General features: G+C 37.0%; 1 protein-coding gene across 1 annotated transcript in view; it reads right to left on the bottom strand.

Annotated features, from left to right (window-relative positions):
- BSN (bassoon presynaptic cytomatrix protein) overlaps positions 1–21716 on the bottom strand; it is a 223985-nt gene that overhangs the window by 91815 nt on the left and 110454 nt on the right. Inside the window, 1 exon segment of the mRNA XM_074283273.1 lies at positions 20838–21243. Within this exon segment, the coding sequence (XP_074139374.1) occupies positions 20838–21242 (405 nt within the window). The 5' untranslated portion in view covers position 21243.

The following is a 21716-nucleotide window of genomic DNA, read 5'->3' as shown; positions in this document are numbered from 1 at the left end:
TTGTCAGTCTGGTGTTGGTTGGCTTGCCAATCTTGGATTGAGTTAAGAAATCTTCCCCAGACTTGCAGGGGATGAAATCCCAGCTCCTACACTCATAGTCTATGTAAACAGGCAATGTGCTGAGCTCCAGGGTTCTCATAAAACAGGGATGTTACTGCCCTACTCTGCCATGTAAACCTCACAGTGCTTCAGAAATGTGTACATTCTTGACTTTCTCTGCTCCTCCCCTGCCCACTTCTCCCTACTAATGCCCCTTGGATCTGTGAGCCCAAGGTGCTTATTTACTGCTAATAAATCCAGTTCTTAAAATGAAAAACCCCACAACAATTTCTTCTGAAGAGGAGTTCTGGCAAGATGGCTGAGTGTTCATGACTAAGCTCAGATTCCATCTTGTACTACCGAAAAACTGCCAAATACAATGAGAGAGTAACAACAACAAAAAGGGGAAAGGAAGTAAATGTTCACAAGAAAGAAAAAAAAAACTTCTTATAGGTAAACAGAAAGAATGGGGGGAAAGTGACTACATAAAAAAGAGGCTTCCCTTACAATGAATAATTACCTTGGGGATAAAAGAGATAGAGGAAAAATATCCAGGAAAAAAAAAAAAGAACAAAAACCACCATCACAATAATTGCACTTCTAGAAGAAAGGATTGAAATTGGAATAGGGAAGAAATTGGAATGGAAGAAACTCAAGAACTGTTTAGAATCAGAATAAGAAAAGGAAAAAGGGTTAGGTTGTATAAGATTAGAAGTAAGATTACTAATGAAGAAATCAAAAAAGATAAACACGAGGATTAATAATCCAGGAAAGACAATGGAAAATCTCAGTGAAGAAACCCTCTGAAGAGCAGTCACTTAAATATAACAATAAAAACCAGCAGTGGAAGGACAAACAACAAAAGCAAAATTTAAAAATAGCAAAACTAGAATACTTCAGATCTTTATAAATCAAAGCAGTGGGGTTTTCAAGAACTTTATATTCTACTGAAGAGAAAATCAGAGAGGATCCTATCAGCAGTCAGAAAGAAGCAATTCTCATATCCAAAAGTGCCAATTTGAATTGTGCAAGACTACTTAATGATGATTAGAAATGAAAGAAAAGATAGACTGCCATATGTTTAAAAGCAAAGGAAATCAAACTGCACTCCCAAAATTACCTAGACCAAAAAGCTGATCGCATTCCATCATAAGAGGAGATAATTTCCCAAAATTTGGTTTTGAATAGCTTTTTGGAAATGACAATGTAGCTTAATTAGCTCAATTCTATAACTGAATATAGATATAGCCAACTACTGAGGGCTGGCATGAGGGATCTCAATAGTGAACCAAGCAAACCAAAGCAGATCTCAGGAATTTTAGATATTCCTGGAATTTTTGGACAATCTAACAGTTTGTGCTAAATAAACTAATTGGATTTTGTTTATTCAATGAGGTCAGAAAATTTAATTATTTCCTGCTAAGATATCCAGAATGGGGCAGGATTTTTGGCATGCAAATTAACCCAACAGCTGAAACACAACAAAGTAATCTAGGACATAAAGCAAATAATGAGTAAAGGATGACTTCAGCTTTAAATGCTATGGGAAAAAATTTTTTTTCAGTAAGAGACAAAATCTGACTTTATTTTTCTGGCAAGTGTTTCGTAATTTTGCTTATATAATTCCTGACTCTCCTTTGGTAGATATATTCCCAAATATTTTATACTATCGAGCATTATTTTGAATGGAATTTCTCTTTGTATCTCTTGCTGTTGGATTGTGTTGGTAATGTATAAAAATGCTGAGGATTTATGTGGATTTATTTTGTATCCTGCAACTACAACATATATATCTAAAAGGATATAAAAGTCTTCTAAATTCAGAAGGGGATAGAATCTGTGGAAAGGATAAGAGAGGAATTCTTAGAGGGATAGGGTAGGTTAAATGATAAGGACCAAAGTAGTAGTTAGAAAGTAGAGGACTGAGGAGGAATAGAATAAATTGGTTAAAAAGGACAGTGAGGAAAAATAGAAGGAGGAAAATACACAATAATTAATTATAGTTCATAATGTGAATGGGATAAATTTACCCATAAAATGGAAACTGATAACAAATTTTTAAATTGAATTCAACAATATGTTGCTTTCAGGAAACACAATAAAAATGAGAGATATACACAAAGATAAATAAAGGGCAGCAGAGATCTTAGATAAAGTTAAAGCTAAAACAGATTTAATCAAAAGAGAAAAATAGGAAAACTACACTATGTTAGTGATATTATTCAATATTGTTTTGGACCATTTAAAATAACTAAACAGTATAAAATAGCTGAAAGTATACCTGCCAAAACAATCACAGGAACTATATGAACATAAATGTAAAACATTTTTATACAAATAAAGTTATATTTAAACAATTGAAGTAACATTTGTTATTCACATTTATTGTAGGTAAAGTTAATATAATTTTTAAAATGACAATTTTACCCAACTAATCTATTTATTTAGTGGTATCCCAATTAAATTACTAAAATTTTATCTTGCTGAGTTAGAAAAATGATAACAAAGTTCATTTGGAAGAATAAAAGGTCAGGAACCTCAAAGACATCAAGAAGAAAAGATATAAAAATCAGAATCAGTAGTATCAGACCTTAAACTACATTATAAAGTGAGAGTAATGTTGAAGTATAAAATGGATCATTTTGATTACTTTACATTAAAATGTTTTTGCATAAATAAAAGCCATGCAGCTCTTTTTGTTGTAGCTAGAAACTGGAAGTTGAATGGATGTCCATCAATTGGAGAATGGTTGGGTAAATTGTGGTATATGAAGGTTATGGAATATTATTGCTCTGTAAGAAATGACCAGCAGGAGGAATACAGAGAGGCTTGGAGAGACTTAAATCAACTGTTGCTGAGTGAAATGAGTAGAACCAGAAGATCACTATACACTTCAACAACAATACTGTATGAGGATGTATTCTGATGGAAGTGGATATCTTCAACATAGAGAAGAGCCAACTCACTTCCAGTTGATCAATGATGGACAGAAATAACTACACCCAGAGAAGGAACACTGGGAAGCGAATGTAAATTGTTAGCACTACTGTCTATCTACCCAGGTTACTTATACCTTCGGAAGCTAATAATTAATGTGCAACAAGAAAATGGTATTTACACACATATATTATATCTAGGTTATATTGTAACACATGTAAAATGTATGGGATTACCTGCCATCGGGGGGAGGGAGTGGAGGGAGGGAGGGGATAATTTGGAAAAATAAATAAATAAATAAATAAATAAATAAAAGCCATGGAGCCAAGAGCAAAAGGAATGAAGAAAACAGGGGAAAATCTATCATAGACAATCTCCCAGATAGGGCATAATTGAGTTGGAATACTGCTGAGTTGTAGGAAATGATGAGCTATTTGATTTAGAAAAACCAGACAGATTTGTATTAATGAAGGAAAATTCTGTCCACCTTCAAAAAAACAGATGACAAGTAGAAATAAGAATAGTATAGTCTTACATATATGCATATGAATGTATATGTGTATATATGTGTATGTTTATAGATATCTGTGTATGTGTGTGTGTGTGTGTGTATCCATACTTAACTGTAGCCTTCCTTAGAGTAGAGTAGGGGAAGGAGGAGGAAAATAAAATAAAAAGTATATAGCTGAGAACAAAAGAAAACATACAAGGAAGCAAAGAAAAGTTGAGCAGCTTTGAAAACAAAGTGTAGTATTTATTATATAGGCTTTCTTGAAATGGAAATGTATTACTTTATGTTGAATCATCTCATTCTTCTGTGTACATGGCAATGATGTTTTGATTTTTTTCTCATTTTGTACTTGTTTAAGATAAATTTCTAAATTTATGAAAAAAATTTAAGTCATTAGCACTTCTGTACATCTTAATGATAAACACCAGGAAAAAGGGAGAGAAATAACACTTAAAATAAAAACAAAATAATAAGTATTTGGGAGTTAACCTATAGGATATATAGATAGAACTTAAAGAAATACAACTACCAAACAATTATCACAGAAATAAAAGGAGACTGAAATATGTGAAGAGAGCTCCAATATCTATGGCAAAGCTATACTAATGTGATAAAAAGGATAATATCATAGAAATTAATCCACAGATTTAATACTCTGTTAATCAACCAAAGAGATATTTTATATAATTAGGAAAACGATAATAAACCTCATATGAAAGAACAAAAGGTCAAAATTATCTGAACAAATAATGAAAAAAGCAGGAATGAAGGGAATCTGGAACACAAGATTTCAAATTATATTATATAAACCAGCAATTATTCTATGCTATATGTTATAGATTTATGTTTATAGCTATAAAATTTTTGATTAGTATTACAGCAAGATTTAGGAGAAAATGTGCACAGCAGAATAATTAGAAATTGATGGTGGTAATGAGGGAAGTAGGCCTCTTCTCCAAGAGGGTTCTTGCTAGCTGCCAAGAAATTGCCACTGCTGGGCAGGGCAAAGTCAACTTAGATGAGGCAGATGACGAAGCTGAGACAGGAGGCAAAATGGGTCAGTTTAGTCAAACTCAATTTCACTACCTGCCTTTAGATGCTGATGGAGGCAGTCCAGGGTCCTGCCCTCAAGAGCCCAGAAACTATTTCATCACAATCTATTCTTTCCACCCTTGCTTCTAACCAGTCTCTTTACAACCATTTTTCAGAGAAGTAATCCTTTTGAAGATGACTGATCCAATCTAACACTTACCACTATAGGTGCTATTAGTCCCTACCTTCTTAAGAGCTAAAGCTACTGAAAATAAAGGGGAGAAAAGTTCTTGACACCAAAATTCTTGCAACTGACAAATGGTTCTATATCAGAGACAAATGTGATTTTATCAATGGAAATGACGCTATAGAAAATATATAACTTTCTGCTCTACTCTAAAGATTAATGGACCCCCCCAATCTGACTAGAAGCCAAAACTTCACATTTTTGTTATCTTTCCCTATCAAAATATAAACTCCATGAGCACAGGGACTATATTGCTTTCTTATTTGTATTTTTACTTGTATGTTATTATGTATTTTATTTGTAATTTATTTCTTGGAAAAGAGGCCCACCTTCCCCATTGCTACCATCAATCCCCAACTATCCTGTTTTTTTTTTCTCCTAAATCTTGCTATAATACTAATCAATTTTTTTGGTAACTATAAACATGGATCTATAACATATAGAATAATTACTGGTTTCCCTCAAACAGGACTTAGCACATTGTAAGCACTTAATAATAATAATAAGCATCTAGGTGGCTCAGTGGATAGAACAGTGGACCTGGAATCAGAATGATCTGAATTCAAAGTCTGTCCTAGACACTTACTGGCCATCTGATCTTGGGCAATTCTCTTAACCTCTTTCTGATAAAAGTTTTCTCATTTGTAAAATGGGGCTATAACACCTACCAAGAACTGTTGTGAGGAAAAAATGGGATAATGATTGTAAAATATTCTGCAAACCTTAAAGTGCTATATAAATACTATTATAAATGCTTTTTTCATTCTCTTGTTCAAGTGATACAGAGTGAACAAAAGAGAAAGAAGAATGTACGTAATTATGACAGCTGTATAAAAGCTGAAATAAACTTTAAGTGATACCAAAATTTAGAACAAAACCATTAACTAACAATGACACTAATTTATAAACTATGCCTTCATCTTTTTTTTTTTAATCAATGGCAAAATATTCAAATGAAGGTTGCCTTACTATAACTTGCAATATTTTTATGCTGCTTTATTTAATTTTTTTTTTTAGGGATTTTACCTTGTGGAAGATTCAACTGTGGAATTTTGTAAGATAAACGGAAACAAAATTTATCAATAAAAAAAGACTACAGAAAAATGGGGTTTAGTCAGTCTCTAAAGTGGCCAATCTTTCCATAAGCCATAGCTTGATTTCCTTTGAATCTAGCTAGCTAATTTCATAAATAATTTTCTTCTCTTTCTTTAAACCCCGTCTACCTCTAAACATATTCAGAGAAGCACATAAACTCAGAGTTTAGTCTACCTCATACCTGAACCATAATACCTCCTTCAACTTTCTGAGAATTAGCCATGATATCCCAACCTTATTTGAAGATCTGGTATGATCTGGAACTCTACTATCTCCTAATAACAGCACATTCCACTTCGAATAGCTCTCACTGTTCCAAAATTTTTCTTTATATGGAGCAGAAACCTGCCTTTTTGGCAATTTCCACTGTTCCTTATTTTGCCCTCTAGAACCAAAAGAACATGCCTTCTTTCTCTTCTTTGTGTCAACCCTGCAGACACTTGAAGATAGCTATGATGTCTTCCCCAAATCTATTTTTCTATGGATGTAATCACTCCCACTTCTCACTCAGCATTATCACAAGGCTCTAATCACTCTCCTCTGATCACTCTCCACGTTGCTTCTTACTATACCTCTCAATGAAGCTAATACTACATTAGTTTTTTCAATTGTCATATCACATTGTTGACTCCCACTGAGCTTAAGACCACTAAAACTCGCAAATCTTTTCCAGAGAACTTCTGTCTAGCATACTTTTCCTACCTTGTACTTGTGAGCTGACTTTGCATTTCTCCCTAATGAGTTTTTTTTTTAACTTTTATTTTCTTCAATTAGCAAATATTTCCTTTCTCTCCCTCTAACTCTCATCCCTGGAATGAAAAAGAAGAAAAACAATAACTTTGCAGTAAATATGCATAACAAAGGAAAACAAATTATCAGATTGGTCTAAATACATGTCTCATTTTTGAGTAAATCACCTCTCTCAAAAGAGGTGGGTAGAATCATTATCCATTATTCCTCTGGAATTGTGTTTGTTCCTTGTTATTCTTCTTAGATTCCAGACAAGATTCTGGCTTATTGGCATTTATTTTTGGATCCTCACTATCAGAGTGCTTACTGTCTTTCTCAAATTCAAGTCATCTTCATATTTGATAAGCATGTCATTCACGCGTTTATCTAAGTCATCAATAAAAAATATGAAACAATACAGGATCAAGAACAGATCCCTAGAGCCTGACACTAAGTATCATCATCATACATAGTGATATTGGACTTGACCATTCCCCTGATTTTGAATTCATAAAACTGTATTGTTGTCTAGCCCACATCTTTCCAGCCATTGCATGAAGAAAGCATAAGAAACTTCACAGAGATGAATCTAAATTATTCACAGTGAGAAAAGTAAGTGGATGAGAATCCCTATTTTCTAGTCTGTGATACATAGATGGGTGGACAACTCATAGAGCTAATCAATCAGGACATGTGTCTTGGACAGACACTGTAAGATGGGCAATGAGATGGGCTCAGAATGAAACAAAAAAAGGAAAAAGGCTAGATTACCCTTGGAAAATTGCTCGGTATTTTGAAAACCCTAAGCTTTTTCTCAATACAAAGGCCCATCTTTTTAAAATCCCAGTGATGCTATATGTCTGTGAACCATAAAATGCCATCTCTGAAGCAAAGGAAGAAGATGGGCTTAAGTAGTCTGTGATACTGCCCCTAAAGAATTCCACTGGAAAAGATCATCAGAGAAATGTGTGATGAGAACAGAAGATGGGTCAGTCATGTAGCAAGAGCAAAGGATAAAAGTGTTTGGAAGCCTGGTATTGGTGCACACTGTTGTGTATGAAATACCAAGGGACCTGGAGGACAGACTTCACTATGTTTAATAGACCCTTTGTGGAAGATCAATGGGAAGCCATGGACAAGACACATGGGCGGAATGAGAAAAAATGGCTACACTACAATTTTTATTAAAGGGAAGAGTACACACTTGATGAAGTCACAGAATCACCAAAGTATAGTCAGTGGAGGGCAGTTGAGGGCCTCAATAATCAGGCTTCATCCTACTTTCCTGGTCTTACAGAATACTCCTTCCTGTACTCTACAATGTAGCCAAACTGATGGATCTCCAAGCCCTGTCCTCTTCAAGTGCCTTCTTTTCTTTAAGACCCAGTTCAACATATAAAATTGCCTGTCGTCTAGGGGAGAGAGTAGAGGGAGGGAGGGGAAAATTTGGAAAAATGAATACAAGGGATAATGTTATTTAAAAAAAATTACTCATGCATATGTACTGTCAAAAAATTTTTATAATTATAAAATTAATAAAAAAAGACCCAGTTCAGATGCTAATTCCTCCATGAAGATATGAATGTGATCTCTTCCTCAAATTTCTCCTAATATTTTGTCAAGAACTCTTCTTTGCACTCACTACATTCTCCTCCAAATCATCATCACTATCATCATCATCATTCCTGTATTTATTTCTTCCTTATGAGATGGCAAATTCCAAAACAGACCTGTGTCATATCTATTTCTTCTTCTTCTTCTTCTTCTTCTTCTTCTTCTTCTTCTTCTTCTTCTTCTTCTTCTTCTTCTTCTTCTTCTTCTTCTTCTTCTTCTTCTTCTTCTTCTTCTTCTTCTTCTTCTTCTTCTTCTTCTTCTTCATCATCATCAACATCATCATCATCATCATCATCATCATCATCATCATCATCATTTCTGAATATTTCCCTCCCAATGAGAGGGCAAATTCCAAAATGGGATCTGTGTCATACCTATTTCCACATCTCCAGTATCTAGAATAGTCCTCTGCACATAGTAGGTACTTAATACATTTCTAGGATTCAGAAAAAACATTTCAGCAAATCCAATTCCTCTCCATGGGTGGCAGATGGTGGGCTGAGCAAGTCGGAAGAAGGGACAGGCATAATATATATTGACTTTAATAAGGCTTTGGATTTGATAATGCATGACACAGACATGACACCTGTTAGGTAAAGCTCAGTTAAACCAGCCTACTCATGCTATGGCCCCCAGGCATTAGGCATATGACAAGGAATCTATTATCCACCCCCAACCCCTCCTTCCCTGGTGCTCACAGCGTTCCTGCCTCTCTAGTGAAAGTAATCAAAGGATTGGAGAATAGGGCTCATGACAAAGGCAAAAGAAACTGAAATTGAAGCTAAAGAAGAGAGGGTTGAAGGATGACTAAACAACAGCCTTTAACTACATAAAAGGATAATACTAAATGATGGTGAAAAACGGTTCCCTGAGAATAGAACAAGAGGAAATGAGTTTCAGGGATAGCAGAAGGGATTGGGGTTGGAACTTTTTTTTTTCCTTTTTCTTTTTAAAAGGCTGGTGAGGTACCCGAATATATTACAAAGGAAGGAAACTCATTTATTTTCTTCTTTCCTTCTCACAGCTAACATCAGTCCTTTTCTCCAGATCTCCAGGGCACTAGGACCTGATAGGAGCAACAACTATGAGAATGGAGAGAAGAAAAGCAACTGAGATTCTTTCCTGAGTTTTTACTGAGAAACAAAGAGATACTAATGGGAAGATAAATGATTATAGAACAGAAGAGCCACAGCTTTAACACACTGTTGATCATTGGAGTAAGACAAAGGGCATAGACATCCCTTGCAAAGAGAGATAGACTCATAAGACCATAGGAGTAGAATTGGAAAGCCTTGAGAACCTTCAAGTCCAACCTTCCTATTTGACAGTTGAGAGCACTGAGTCACAGAGAAGTTAAATGGTTTATTCAGGGTTAGAAACAGAGAGAAAGAGAGAGAGAAAGTGATTTTGCCAGATAGAATCCTAGGTATAAGATGGTTAAGGAACTGGGAGAAAACCAGACCATATTAAAACAATTCTGGATACACAAAATTGAAACTATTATGTACATGTTTAGATTGTTCAGATAGAGGGTGGGTCCAGGAGGGGTTTCTTTTCATTGAGTGAGAGGAAAATTGGCATTGAAGCATAAGAGCAGGGATTTGGGAGGAAAAACTTGATTTAGGAAAATTAGGAAATAAACTATCATATTTCTTTCCCTCCCCCTTTCTCTGTCTCTCTTTGTGCTTCTCTTTCTCTTTCTCTCTGTCTCTGTCTCTTCCCCCCTTCCCCCCAGAGACACACATATCTTATATGTAGAACTTAAAAGACTATCTCCAGGAATAACCTTCTAGCTCTCTCCTTTGTCCTACAAGACAAATGAAAAAGGTGAAATTAGGAATCCATGTTTACTTTCTAATGCTGGAATACTGGGAGTAAGAAACAGACACAGCCTGAGGAAGCCTCTCATATAACCCAGGTCACACTGATCTAATCCACACAAATGAAGATGGTGGCCAAATTAGGGCAAATGAAGCAAGACCATTTCTCCTGCCCCAGTTTCTTGTACTTTGCTTTGATTCTTTTCTTGCATGGTTTGAAGGCCCTCTCCTTCCACTTACTTTACATATAATATGGACATATTAGAAAATTCTGAGCCTTTATGTCCTTATCTGTATGGGCAGGGTATGGGAGGATGGAGAAGAAAATCTAACTTTTCCCCACATTCTAAAAATTTCTATTTGATTGTAAATTCCATGAGGAATGAGACTGTATGTATTCCAGCTGTATTTTATATTCTATTTTCCCTTCCATCTCTGCTCATGCCTCTATGTTCTGCACTCTGCAAGCATTTAATAAATATTTATTGGATTGAATTTCTTTTTTCTTTTTCTCTTGGTCTTCTATCCATTTCCATGACTTCAATGATCATCTCTAGACATATGATTCTCAAATCTATGTGCCTAGCCCCAGTGTCTTCCTAGAACTCTGGTCAGTCAATCAGTAAGTGCCTCCTCTGTACTAGGTACTATGCTAAAGGTTGGGAATACAAAGAAAGGCAAAAGACAGATCCCACTTTCAAGGAGTTCACAATCCAGTGGAGGAGACAACAAGCAAACTGATATGTACAAACAAGCTATACATAGGGTAAACAGGAAATCATCAACAGAGGGAAAACACTAGAATTAAGAAGGATTGGGAAAGGTTTCCAGTAGAAGGTGGAATTTTAGTTGGATTTGAAGGAAGCCAGGAAGTAGAGAAGAGGAAGGAGAGCATTCAAGGTACGAGGATAGTCAGGGAAATTGCCTGGAGCTAAGGGAGGGTTCTAGTTCCTGGAACAAGAAGTATGTGTTGAGGGAAGTGTAAGATCTAAAAGTAGAAAGATAGAGTGGAAAAGGCTTTGAATATCAGAGAATTTGATATTTGCTTCTGGAAGTGATAGGGTCACTGGAGTTAAATGAGTAGCGGGCTGACATAGACTGGCACTTTAAGAAAATCACATTTTAGTGGCTGAGTGGAGGATGAAGTGGAGTAGAGAGAGACATGCAGCAGACAGATTAACTATTAAGATAGTCTAGTTGTGAAGTGGTGAGAATCTAAACCAGGAGGGTGAAGGTATTCAAGAGATTCTGGAAAGGTGATGTTTGGAACTCAAAATCTTACCAAAATGAATGCAGAAAACTATCTTTACATGTAATTGGGAAAATATTAATAGGTAGAAAAAAAATCTCTCTAACAGGATTGGGTACCAGAACTCCAACTCAAAATATCAAAAACTAAACTCATCATCTCCTCACCCCATGCCCACACTCAACCTGTCCCATGTTCTAATTTCCTTATTTCTGTTAATGGCTCCACCATGCTATGCTTATAATAGCATATTATAAAGGGGACATATAATATATGGCCCTTAAAAGTCCCTTCCAGCTCTAAATTTATAATTGCATTAATAGCTAATATTTGTATAGCACTTTAAGCTTTGCAAAACCCTTTAATATTTTATCTCATACAAGAGGCAGATGCTAATATTATCCCATTTTACTGATATGGAAACTGAGGCTGGAAGATGTTAAATGATTTTTTCAGTCACTTAGCCTAAGTCTAAGTACCTTTGATAGGTTTTGAACTTATGTCTTGCTAACTCCCAGTCCAACATTTTATTCACTTTGCTAAGTAATGGCCTTGATGCTATAATCTCAAAAAAGGCAAAACAAATCTAAGAGGTAAATGAGATTTGATGGAAAATATTGCATGTGTGTGTGTGTGTGTGTGTGTATGAGACAGACAGACAGACAAAGCAGACCAAAGAAAGAGAGAGGGAGAGAAGGAGGGAGAGAAAGTGTTTTTCATTTGGAGAGAAAGTGTTTTTCATTCTCAGACTGTACTTAGACCAAGATAAAAATACTGAGTCATTCTTGCTTAAATCTATTGTTGAAAAGAAGGATGTTTATTCTAAACTAAATACTGATATGCATCTAAAGAGGTTTATTTTGCCTGCATTTGATACACATTTTGGAGCAGTTTGAAATATCTCTATAGGATCCTACTAAAATCATAAAAAAAGAAAAAAACTTCCAACTCAAGCAGATGTCATAAAATTTTAAAATTGTCCTATTTAAAAAAAATCAACTCAGCAAGACCCCTGTTCTTTCATTCTTTTCAGTTTACTTGTCCTTACACGGCTGTTAAATAGAAGAGCTCCGTCAAACTTTTAATATATGTAGCAATTCTGAATTATAAACCAGCTGGTGACTCTCTCTTCAGGATACCAAATGAAAAAGATTCATTTTCTATGTTTGAGGGTTTTTTTAAATCTAATTGAAGCCTAATTACAGATTGCTGAGGAATTGGGGCTTCCTCTTTATAGCTTCCATCTTGCTGAGTTCTCTTTCCCAGGCTTATTTCACCAGTCGCCTTGATCAGTTTAGGATTGTTCTTCCAATATGCTGGTTAATGACTACTCAATCTAAATTTAAATGTCCCAAATCACAGCATTTCCTAGGAGAAACTACCATATCCAATTAGCAATAAAATTGGACTTTTCTGTCTGTGTTCTCCCTCTTTAAATTTTGTCCACCATCATTCCAAGAAAAATTTGCCCACAACATGTGAAACAACACCTCTATCCCTTATATTTATATATGTGGACCTTGATGCTTTGATCTCATTACTACAGCGTTACTACTAATCAAGGCACAAAATAATGTTGCCTTGACTAGCAGTAATTAGGAAGGTCTGGCATAAATAAAGTTTAGACCAACATTTTACACCATATTCTACAAGTCATTCAAAATGGACATGTGACCTTAATATTAAAAATCATAGGGAGATCATTGTATATTTCAACAACAATACTATATGATGATCAATTCTGATGAATGTGGTCATTTTCAACAATGAGATGAATCAAATCAGTTCCAACAGAGCAGTAATGAACTGAACCAGCTACACCCAGCGAAAGAACTCTGGGAGATGATTATGAACCACTACATAGAATTCCCAATCTCTCTAATTTTGTCTGCCTGCATTTTGGATTTCCTTCACAGGCTAATTGTACACTATTTCAAGTCTGATTCTTTTTGTACAGCAAAACAACTGTTGGACATGTATACATATATTCTATTTAATTTATACTTTAACATATTTAGCATGTATTGGTCAACCTGCCATCTGTGGGAGTAAGGGGAAGGAGGGGAAAAATTAGAACAAAAGGCTTGGCAATTGTCAATGTTGTAAAATTACCCATGCATATATCTGATAAATAAAAACTATTAAAATATTTTTAAAAATTGGACACAGCTAAAAAAATAAAATAAAAAATGCATATGTCAAAAAAAATCATAGCACAAAAATTAAAAGAGAAGACTATAAACATTTTATAGCTGTGGGCAGGATATAATTGATTAAAGAACAAAGACATTTAATAATATAGATAAAATAGATTAATTTTATTATATCATATTGAACACACATAATCTTAATTATGTGCAATTATACCCCCCAAAATTAATGCATTCGGAATAAAAAGGGAAGTGGTCAAATGGGAAAAAAATCTTTATGCCAAATTTCTTAGATAAGAGTTAGACAAATAAGAGGATTATTTAAGATCAAAAGTCATTTCCCAATATATAGGTAGTTAAAAGATATGAATAAACAGTTCTTTAAAAAGAATTTCAAATTATCAACAATCACATGAAGGAATACTCCAAACCACTAATAATGAAAAATGCAAATTGAAATAACCTTGAGGTTTTTACCTGACATACTGCAAATTGGCAAAGATGACAAAATGTAAGAACAGTGAATGTGGCAGGGGTTGTGAATGTATTGCTGTTGCAGCTATGAATTAGTGCATTAAAAAAAATTTTGGAATTATGCAAAGTGGTTAAAATGTCCATACTCTTTGACCTACTGTTGGACTATATCCATATACTCTAGAGAGATCATTGATAAAAAGAAAGGCTCTAAACACACCAAATATTTATAGGAGCACTTTCTGTGGTGGCAAAGAAGTGGAAACAAAGTAGATGCCCATTAAATGGAGAATAACTAAACAAAATACAGTACGTAATTGTAATAGAATATTACTCTGCTTTAAAAAATTACAAACATGGTACATACAGAGAAGCATAGAAAAGAATTATGTGAATATACAATAACAATGTAAATGTGAAGAAATAATTGAATATGAACATTGCAAAAAGAAAAAAAAAAAAAAAACAACCCCAAAACAAAAACCAAGCTTGAACCCAAAGGAGAGATGAAAAAAACACTTTACCTCTCCTCTATAGACTAGAGGTTGGTGAGTAGAACCACTGACTATACTGTTAGACTTTTTTTGAAATAATGATTAGTTTTGCTGATTTTCTTGTCTTTCTTTTTTCCTTAAAAATATTATTTGTTATGTAGAATAGCCCTCTGGGAGGGGGGCAATACAGGGGAAAGTTTAAAAGATATAAAAAAATGAATAAAGTTTTTAAAAAAGCTATTAAGAATTTATTTGCTGGTATGTTGCAAATATAACCAAAAAAGTTTTAAACTAAAAAAGGATGGGGGAGGGAGAAGACTGTCTATCAATAGCTAGATCTAGTCTATACCAGTTTTAAATCCATATCTAGATTTGTCAGTATCCAAATGTATAGCTGCCTGTATCCACATCCATATCTATACCCATATCTATTTCCATACCTATTCCTATATCTATATTTAATCTCCCAAGTTAGATACCATAGAGAGTAGCTATAAAGAATGAAGAGAAGCAGTTGAGACAGCTAGAAATTCACAAAGACACAATGCAATAAAGGAGCTAATAGTAAAAACCTATAGCCTTCAATGTCTACATATAAACACTTGAAATTTATGTAGTGAACAAGAAGAATTGGAGGTTTTAATTCAAACATGTTATGGGCCAGAACTTTAACTTGAAACAAAGGATTCTTACAAGGTTCTAAGTCAGTGGAATTGATAAAGATAATAGTTATCTAATTTAACATGGTTCAGTATGATTGATTTAATTCTACAAGGAGATGTTGTGGGCCAGAACTTAAAACAAGGTACTGAATGGAGTGGAGGAGACAGTGGTTAAATCTAGTTTAGCATTGATTTAATCCTACAACAAATAATAGTTTCCTAGTGATATAATGATTGGTTTGTACTCAGTGTGCAGGATATAAGGAAGAAGCTCTCAGGGACAGAAAGACAAGCGCACTAGAAGCTCTAAGAGGCTGAAACAGATTCATTCTGATCCACCTTTGTTGTGGCTGGAGGCTGAAGCACAAACCTTTGGAGTCGGGGAGATTCAGAAGCCAGAGAAGGAGGCAGAAGCTCAAGCTCTCAGAACCAAGGAGAGAGATAGGCCTCCAGAAAAACTAGATGAGCCTCAAGTGAAGGAGACAAGACTTTGAAGGAGACAATAAAGGATTTGGACTTTAACTCTTGGCTACTCGTGTGGTGACTACAGAACTGAAATGAAGGCTTCCACCAGAGACCCCAAGAAAACCTCAACAGAGAACATTGCATTTTAGAGAGAACATTACACAAACAGATAAAATTGATCTCTTTGTCTCTCACTTTTTCTTTCTCCTCCCTTCCTTCCCCTCCTTCATTTTCTCTTCATATATTTATGCCCATGGACATAGTAAAAAGGGGATAAGACTTGAAGTTAAGACAGATTAAAATTCTATCTCTGTCACATACCAATTGTGTGACTATATACAAGTCATAACCTCTTGGATCCTTTATTATTTCAGCTGTAAAAAGCAGACAATAATCCTTGTAGTAACTATACTACAGTACCATTGTGAAGATCAAATGAAATAATGTATGTAAAGTACTCTTCAGATCTTAAAATGCCCTACAAAATGTCAGCTATTATTGCTATATCCATATGCCATCTATATATTAAAACTCACTATAGCTAGCATTTATATAGAGCTTTAAGGTCTGCAAAGCCCTTTATAAATATCATCTAATTTGATCCTTACAACAACCCGGAGAAGTAAATAGTATTATTATCCCCATTTTGCAGATGAGGAAACTGAGGCAAACAGTCTAGAGTTTCACAGCCAGTAAATGTCCAAAGCAAGATCTGAACTCAGTCCTCCCAAATTCTGAGTCCTGTAGTTTATCCATTCTGCTGCCTAGTTGCCTCTATTTAAATGTCAGCGATCATCATAACTACCTAAGCACAGGACAGAGGCAGCTATGGCATAGCAGAGGAACAGTGAGCCATAAAATTAGGAAGAGCTGGATTCAGTTTCTGCATCAGACATATGCCATCTTTGTGATCGTGGGCAAATCACTCGTACTCTCACTTGGGAGAGTTAGTATGATTCCAATGGAAAGAATACTGGATTTGAGTTAGAGGACCCAGTTTCAAATTGCCCTTCTGATGCTTATTGTCAGTGTCACCTTAAGGAAGTTACTTAATCTCCTTGACCACCATGCTACTTTTTAAAACCATAAATTACAGATGATTTGTTGACTGGCATCAATAGAGGGAAATGGCCAAAATTATACAGAAGAAATTACAGAACCAGAACATGTGCCTATGTGTCTAAGGTTAAATGTCTAAGGCACATTTTAAGGAAAAGGTTGATTTACTCCCCCGCCCCACCCATGACACTTGCTCCCTCCCTTCATATAGTTAGGTAACCAGAACACATTGATTTGGCAATATATGTGTGCAGAATGCTTCTAATATGCTTTCCTTCTGACTCCAGCAGGGGAGACCTCCTCAGGGAGCAAATCAGTATATGGGAGAGAGAAATAAAGGATAAATAGACACAGCAGGAAAGCTATATCCTCTGATGGTGTTTAATGTCCTGGAAAGGAGTCCCTATTCTCCTGTTCCTTTTTCTTTTTTCCAATGCCCTAAGCTACTCTTCCATGGCTCCCACTTTTAGCTCTTATTTAGCTCTTCAGCTCATATTCATTTCTCCAACATAGGTACAACTTTGAGATGGGATACCTTTCTTTTCTGTGAAATATTGTAGAATCACAGAGTTGGAGGGAACATATTTCATTTGGCATCAGATAACAGGCTTCTACCTCACAAGGCAAGACTAGAAACAATGGGTGGAAGTTCCAAAGAAGCATATTTAGGGGTTAATGTCCAAAAAAAATTCCTAACAGTTAGGACTCTCCAAAAGAAGAGTGGACTGCCTAGGAGTAGAGTTCCTCTTCACTCGAGGGCTTCACATAGAGGCTGAATGATCATTTGTTAGATATACGATGATGGAGATTCTTTTCATGTATAGTTGAATGAAGTCCCTTTTAACTATAATTGGGGATTCTGTGGTTTGTTTGTCATTTCTGCTACTTATTATCCTATGTGAGTTTAGATAAATCATTTAAGCTTTCTGGGTCTCAGTTTCCTCATCTGCCAAATGAAGAAACTAGATCTTCTGGCTCTAAAGCTATGACCAAGTTTTATTCCACAAAATGACCAATATGGAAATGTTTTACATGATTATATGTATATAGCCAGTATCAGAATTTTTACTGTCTCAGAGAGGAGGAAGGGAAAGATAGAATTTGGAACTCAGAACTTTAAAAAAAAAAGAATGTTTAAAAATTGTTTTTCCATGTAATTGGGGAAATATAATTCCCACGAATCCCTTCTATGTTCCTGATGATAACCTAGTCATTCAAAGGACCTCCAAGGAAGGTAAAACCACCATCTCTTGAGGCAGCCCATTCACTGTTTGGATAGCTCCAATAGTTAGGAATAGTTCCCTTGTTCCCTTGCATCAAGCCTATATATGTCATTCTGCAAATTTTGTCAGTAGCTTCTACTTTTGTCCTCTGAGGCCAAATAGAACAAATCTAACTCTTGTCATTTGACAGTCCTTCAGATATGTGAACGCTACTACCATAAAAGTTAATAGCATGTAATGAAAAAATGACTGCATTTGGACAAGAAGATCTGAGTTTAAGTTTCAGTGCTGCCATCTGCCATCTTTGTGTGACTCTGCATGACTGAATGAATGAAGTACATTGGGCTTCGGTCTGACTGGGGTCAATGGAAACTCTGGAGTAGTTTTGGTGGCCAGGCCTGGTCATAAATAGTCAGTGGGAAGGGGGCCACAGGACAGCACATGACACGGGCCAACACTGATTTAGTGTATACTAAAAGAGTGGCCCCTTGTGCCCCAGCTTTCTTTCCAAAACTCTCCTCCCTGGAGGTGTCTCCTGTCACCTATTTCTGATAGGTCTCAGGTCAGGGCCTCGGTACCTAGAGACAGTTCAGGATGGGCAGAGGTGTGTGTAATGCTGGAGCTTATGCAGAAGGAAGGCCCAAAGTAGTCCAGGCAGCCAGCACCTTCCCTTGGTTTCTCTGGGGCCAGGATGCCTAGACATGCCTCTTCAGGCTGGGGCTTCATAAGGCCTTTGCCACAGCCTGTTTGTAGGCTGCACATCTCGCCACAATGCTCACAGTTTGAGCCACTTCACAGGAAGAAATCCAGAAAAGGTACCCTCCTGACCCTAATGACTCTGTTCTTTCTAAATATTGAGCTGCAAGCACTTACCTAACTGATCAGTGTGCAGAATTGAACTGCTCCTCCACAAAAATATTAGTCACCGGTGCCAAGTAATGAAGAGCACTCACCTCTCTTAATAAAACCCACACACCGGGAGCTCAGCCAAAGGAGCAAATTGACTCATCTCCCCAATATTGTCAGCTCTTCCCCCGGAATCTCACACTTACCTTTCGCACCCCCCACATTACACACCTACAGTGCCACATTTTACAAATAGACACCAACTTGCAAACAATTATTCTCACTTATCTCCCACTACCCAAGGCGAAAGGATTTCTCTGCTCTTGATAGCCTGAGAATCACAACCAAGTGAAGTACCGCTTTGATGTCACTCCGTGGTCCCCTTGAGAGCCCAAGTCCTGAGCCTGGGGGACAGTCAGGCCTCTGTCTCTAGGAGAGCCTCTCGTGCTGGCTGAGCCTCCCCAGGGAAAGGCTCAAGTCGGCTGGAGTCCCAGATCCCTGAGCAGGTTCCCCTGGAGGCTGCAAAGACCTGCCTGCCTTAGGAGAGTGACTGCAGCTTGTCCTGATGGAGTCCTTGGAGAAAGCACAGAAGCCCAATGAACCTAAACATGTGCTCAGGTCCTTTCAATTCATGTTCCTGAGTCTGAAGCTTACCACAGGCCATTACTCTAAGGAACAAGCAACTGCTGTTGTACTTCCATAGCCACATGGAAAGCTTAGCACCCAAAGTCCAGCTTGCCAAGCAGATCATTCCCCTGACCCACCCATCTAACCCAAGCAGAGACAGAGCTTGGGGGTTGGAGGGAGTGCATGATTCTGAGTCTAAAGAGACATTTCTAAGCAGGTTCTGAAATGCATGGAAAACTCTCCGTTGAAATAAACTTCCTGTGGGGTGGCCAAAACACACCAGAGATCACTGCTTCCACAATGGAAAAGAGATGACTAGATAGAGAGAGGCAGTAACCATAGACCCCATATTCAGGGCTCTCCCACAGCAAGGTGGGAACCATGGAACCACCAAGCCAGGGCTTGTCCACAAAGAGGTACAGCGAAAAGTGCATGTAAGTCTTTAACATATTGAACATGTATTGGTCAACCTGCCATCTGGGGGAGGGGGGAAGGAGGGGAAAATTAGAACAAAAGGTTTGGCAATTGTCAATGCTGTAAAATTACCCATGCATATATATGGTAAATAAAAACTATTAATAAATAAATAAATAAATAACCTCCCTCCCCCCCAAAAAAGTGCATATAAGTGCAAGCATGAAGGAAAAGGAAATTAACTGATAACAATTATAAAAGGGAGATGGATGAAAATAAAGAAGGGATGACAGAGGAATGAAGAATTTAAAAGTCAGTGGGCCCAAATGATCAAGGTATATGTCAGTAATGGAGAGAACATATAGGGAAGACAGATAGAAAGTAGGCCAGTAGATAGATAGATAAAAAGAAAGAAAGAAAGATAGATACAATCAAAGTGAGCTAGTGTGGCAGAGTGGATCAAGAGATAGCCTTGAAGCCTGAAAATAAATCTCTCCTTTGGAATATATTAATTGTATGAATAAGGGCAAGTGTCCAATACTTTATGTCAAAACTTAAACTTTTTCTATTTGCAACTCCTTTTTGCCTGAGAAATTTTTATGTAATCACAGGTGTACAGATATATAAAATAGGTACAAACCAAACATTTACTGAGAATAAATCAAAATTGAAACCTCACATGGGGTCATGTTGAACTCTAGGTAACTCTCAAGGTTGTAGAGCATTGTAGAGCTAACAAGCATTGGTATAGAGAGTTCCCTTGCCTTCTACTTCTCTGTGCCACTGGGATCACAGGCCCAATCCTTAAATATTGAGAGGAGGGTGGTCAAGAAAACCAGTTAAATAGCCCTTCTCAATAACCTCATATGATTTGGTAGACATTTCCTACTGAATTGGGATCACAGATTTAGAAGAGGACCTTGGGGATCGTCCAGTTCAACTCCCCCATTTTTACAGATGATTAGACTGAGGTCAGAAAAGAACTTAAATTACTTGGCCAAGGTAACATAAGGGGCCACAAAATGGTAGGGCTAGGACTCAAACCTGGTTCCTCTGACTCCAAGCCTGGAACTTCTCCTATGGTAGGGTCTCTAGTCAGACAAACAAGTTTGTTGGGTTGACATTCATAAGAAAAGGAAGCAGTGGTTACCTCTGTGAGATGAGGGTTGGGGTTGAATCCACACTGGTTGCAGACCTTGTTGTGACACTGTGTACAGGTGTTGAAGTTTGGCTGGCTGGGAGAAGAGGTAAGATCAGTTGTCTTGCATATAGGACAGAGGGTGCTGCTTGGGAGGGGTGCAATTTGGGGTACTGAATAAGGTGATGTTGGGGTGCTGCCTCGGTCCGGAGACACCGAGGGAGACCGGCCTGTTCTCTGCATCCTGCTGTCCACCTGGAGTGTCCGATGAGGGCCATCCACCTGTGGGCCAGCCTGTCCATGAGTCCTCATCTCCCGACGTCGGCCTTCATGGCTGTGAGCACTGGCCTGCTTTGGGGTGGGGGAAATTGCCCTCTGGCCATCCAGGTGATCCTTAGGATCTAGTCTTCTTGACATGCTGTAAGAACACAGAAAACGAGGGTGATTCAGAGACTCATCTTAGAAAAGGAGATATGAAGCTCTTTACAGCCTCAGGATAACATGAGAGCTAGACTAGTGAAGTCTGTTTTCATGGCATTTCCTACCATGGTGCAATCCCTCTTCTTGTACAGGGTAATAATAATAGGCTGTAAAGTCGACCTAATTTTTATTTATATAACACAGTGAACAAAATTCACTCCAGGAACTAATGCACCATGTAGAAACATTCAAAGATGCTTTTAAGTGGAGTAGCTTGAGGAGGAATAGCACTACAGGGAACTCCTCCGGGTGAGGCCAAGGAAATGAATAGAAGGGAATGACCATCACCTTTCATTTCTCTACACATGGGGCTCCAGAGCAACAAAAGAAAGTGCTTCTAGGGTGAGTCTTTTCATAGTCACCTCCAAAGGACTGTCCATGTTCTTTAGTTATACTAGAATTGGGTTGTAT

Source organism: Sminthopsis crassicaudata, chromosome 1, assembly GCF_048593235.1.
Source record: "Sminthopsis crassicaudata isolate SCR6 chromosome 1, ASM4859323v1, whole genome shotgun sequence".
Classification (NCBI taxonomy): Eukaryota; Metazoa; Chordata; class Mammalia; order Dasyuromorphia; family Dasyuridae; genus Sminthopsis; species Sminthopsis crassicaudata.
The sequence above is the reverse complement of the archived record's forward strand: the minus strand, read 5'-3'. Positions and strand labels throughout refer to the sequence as shown.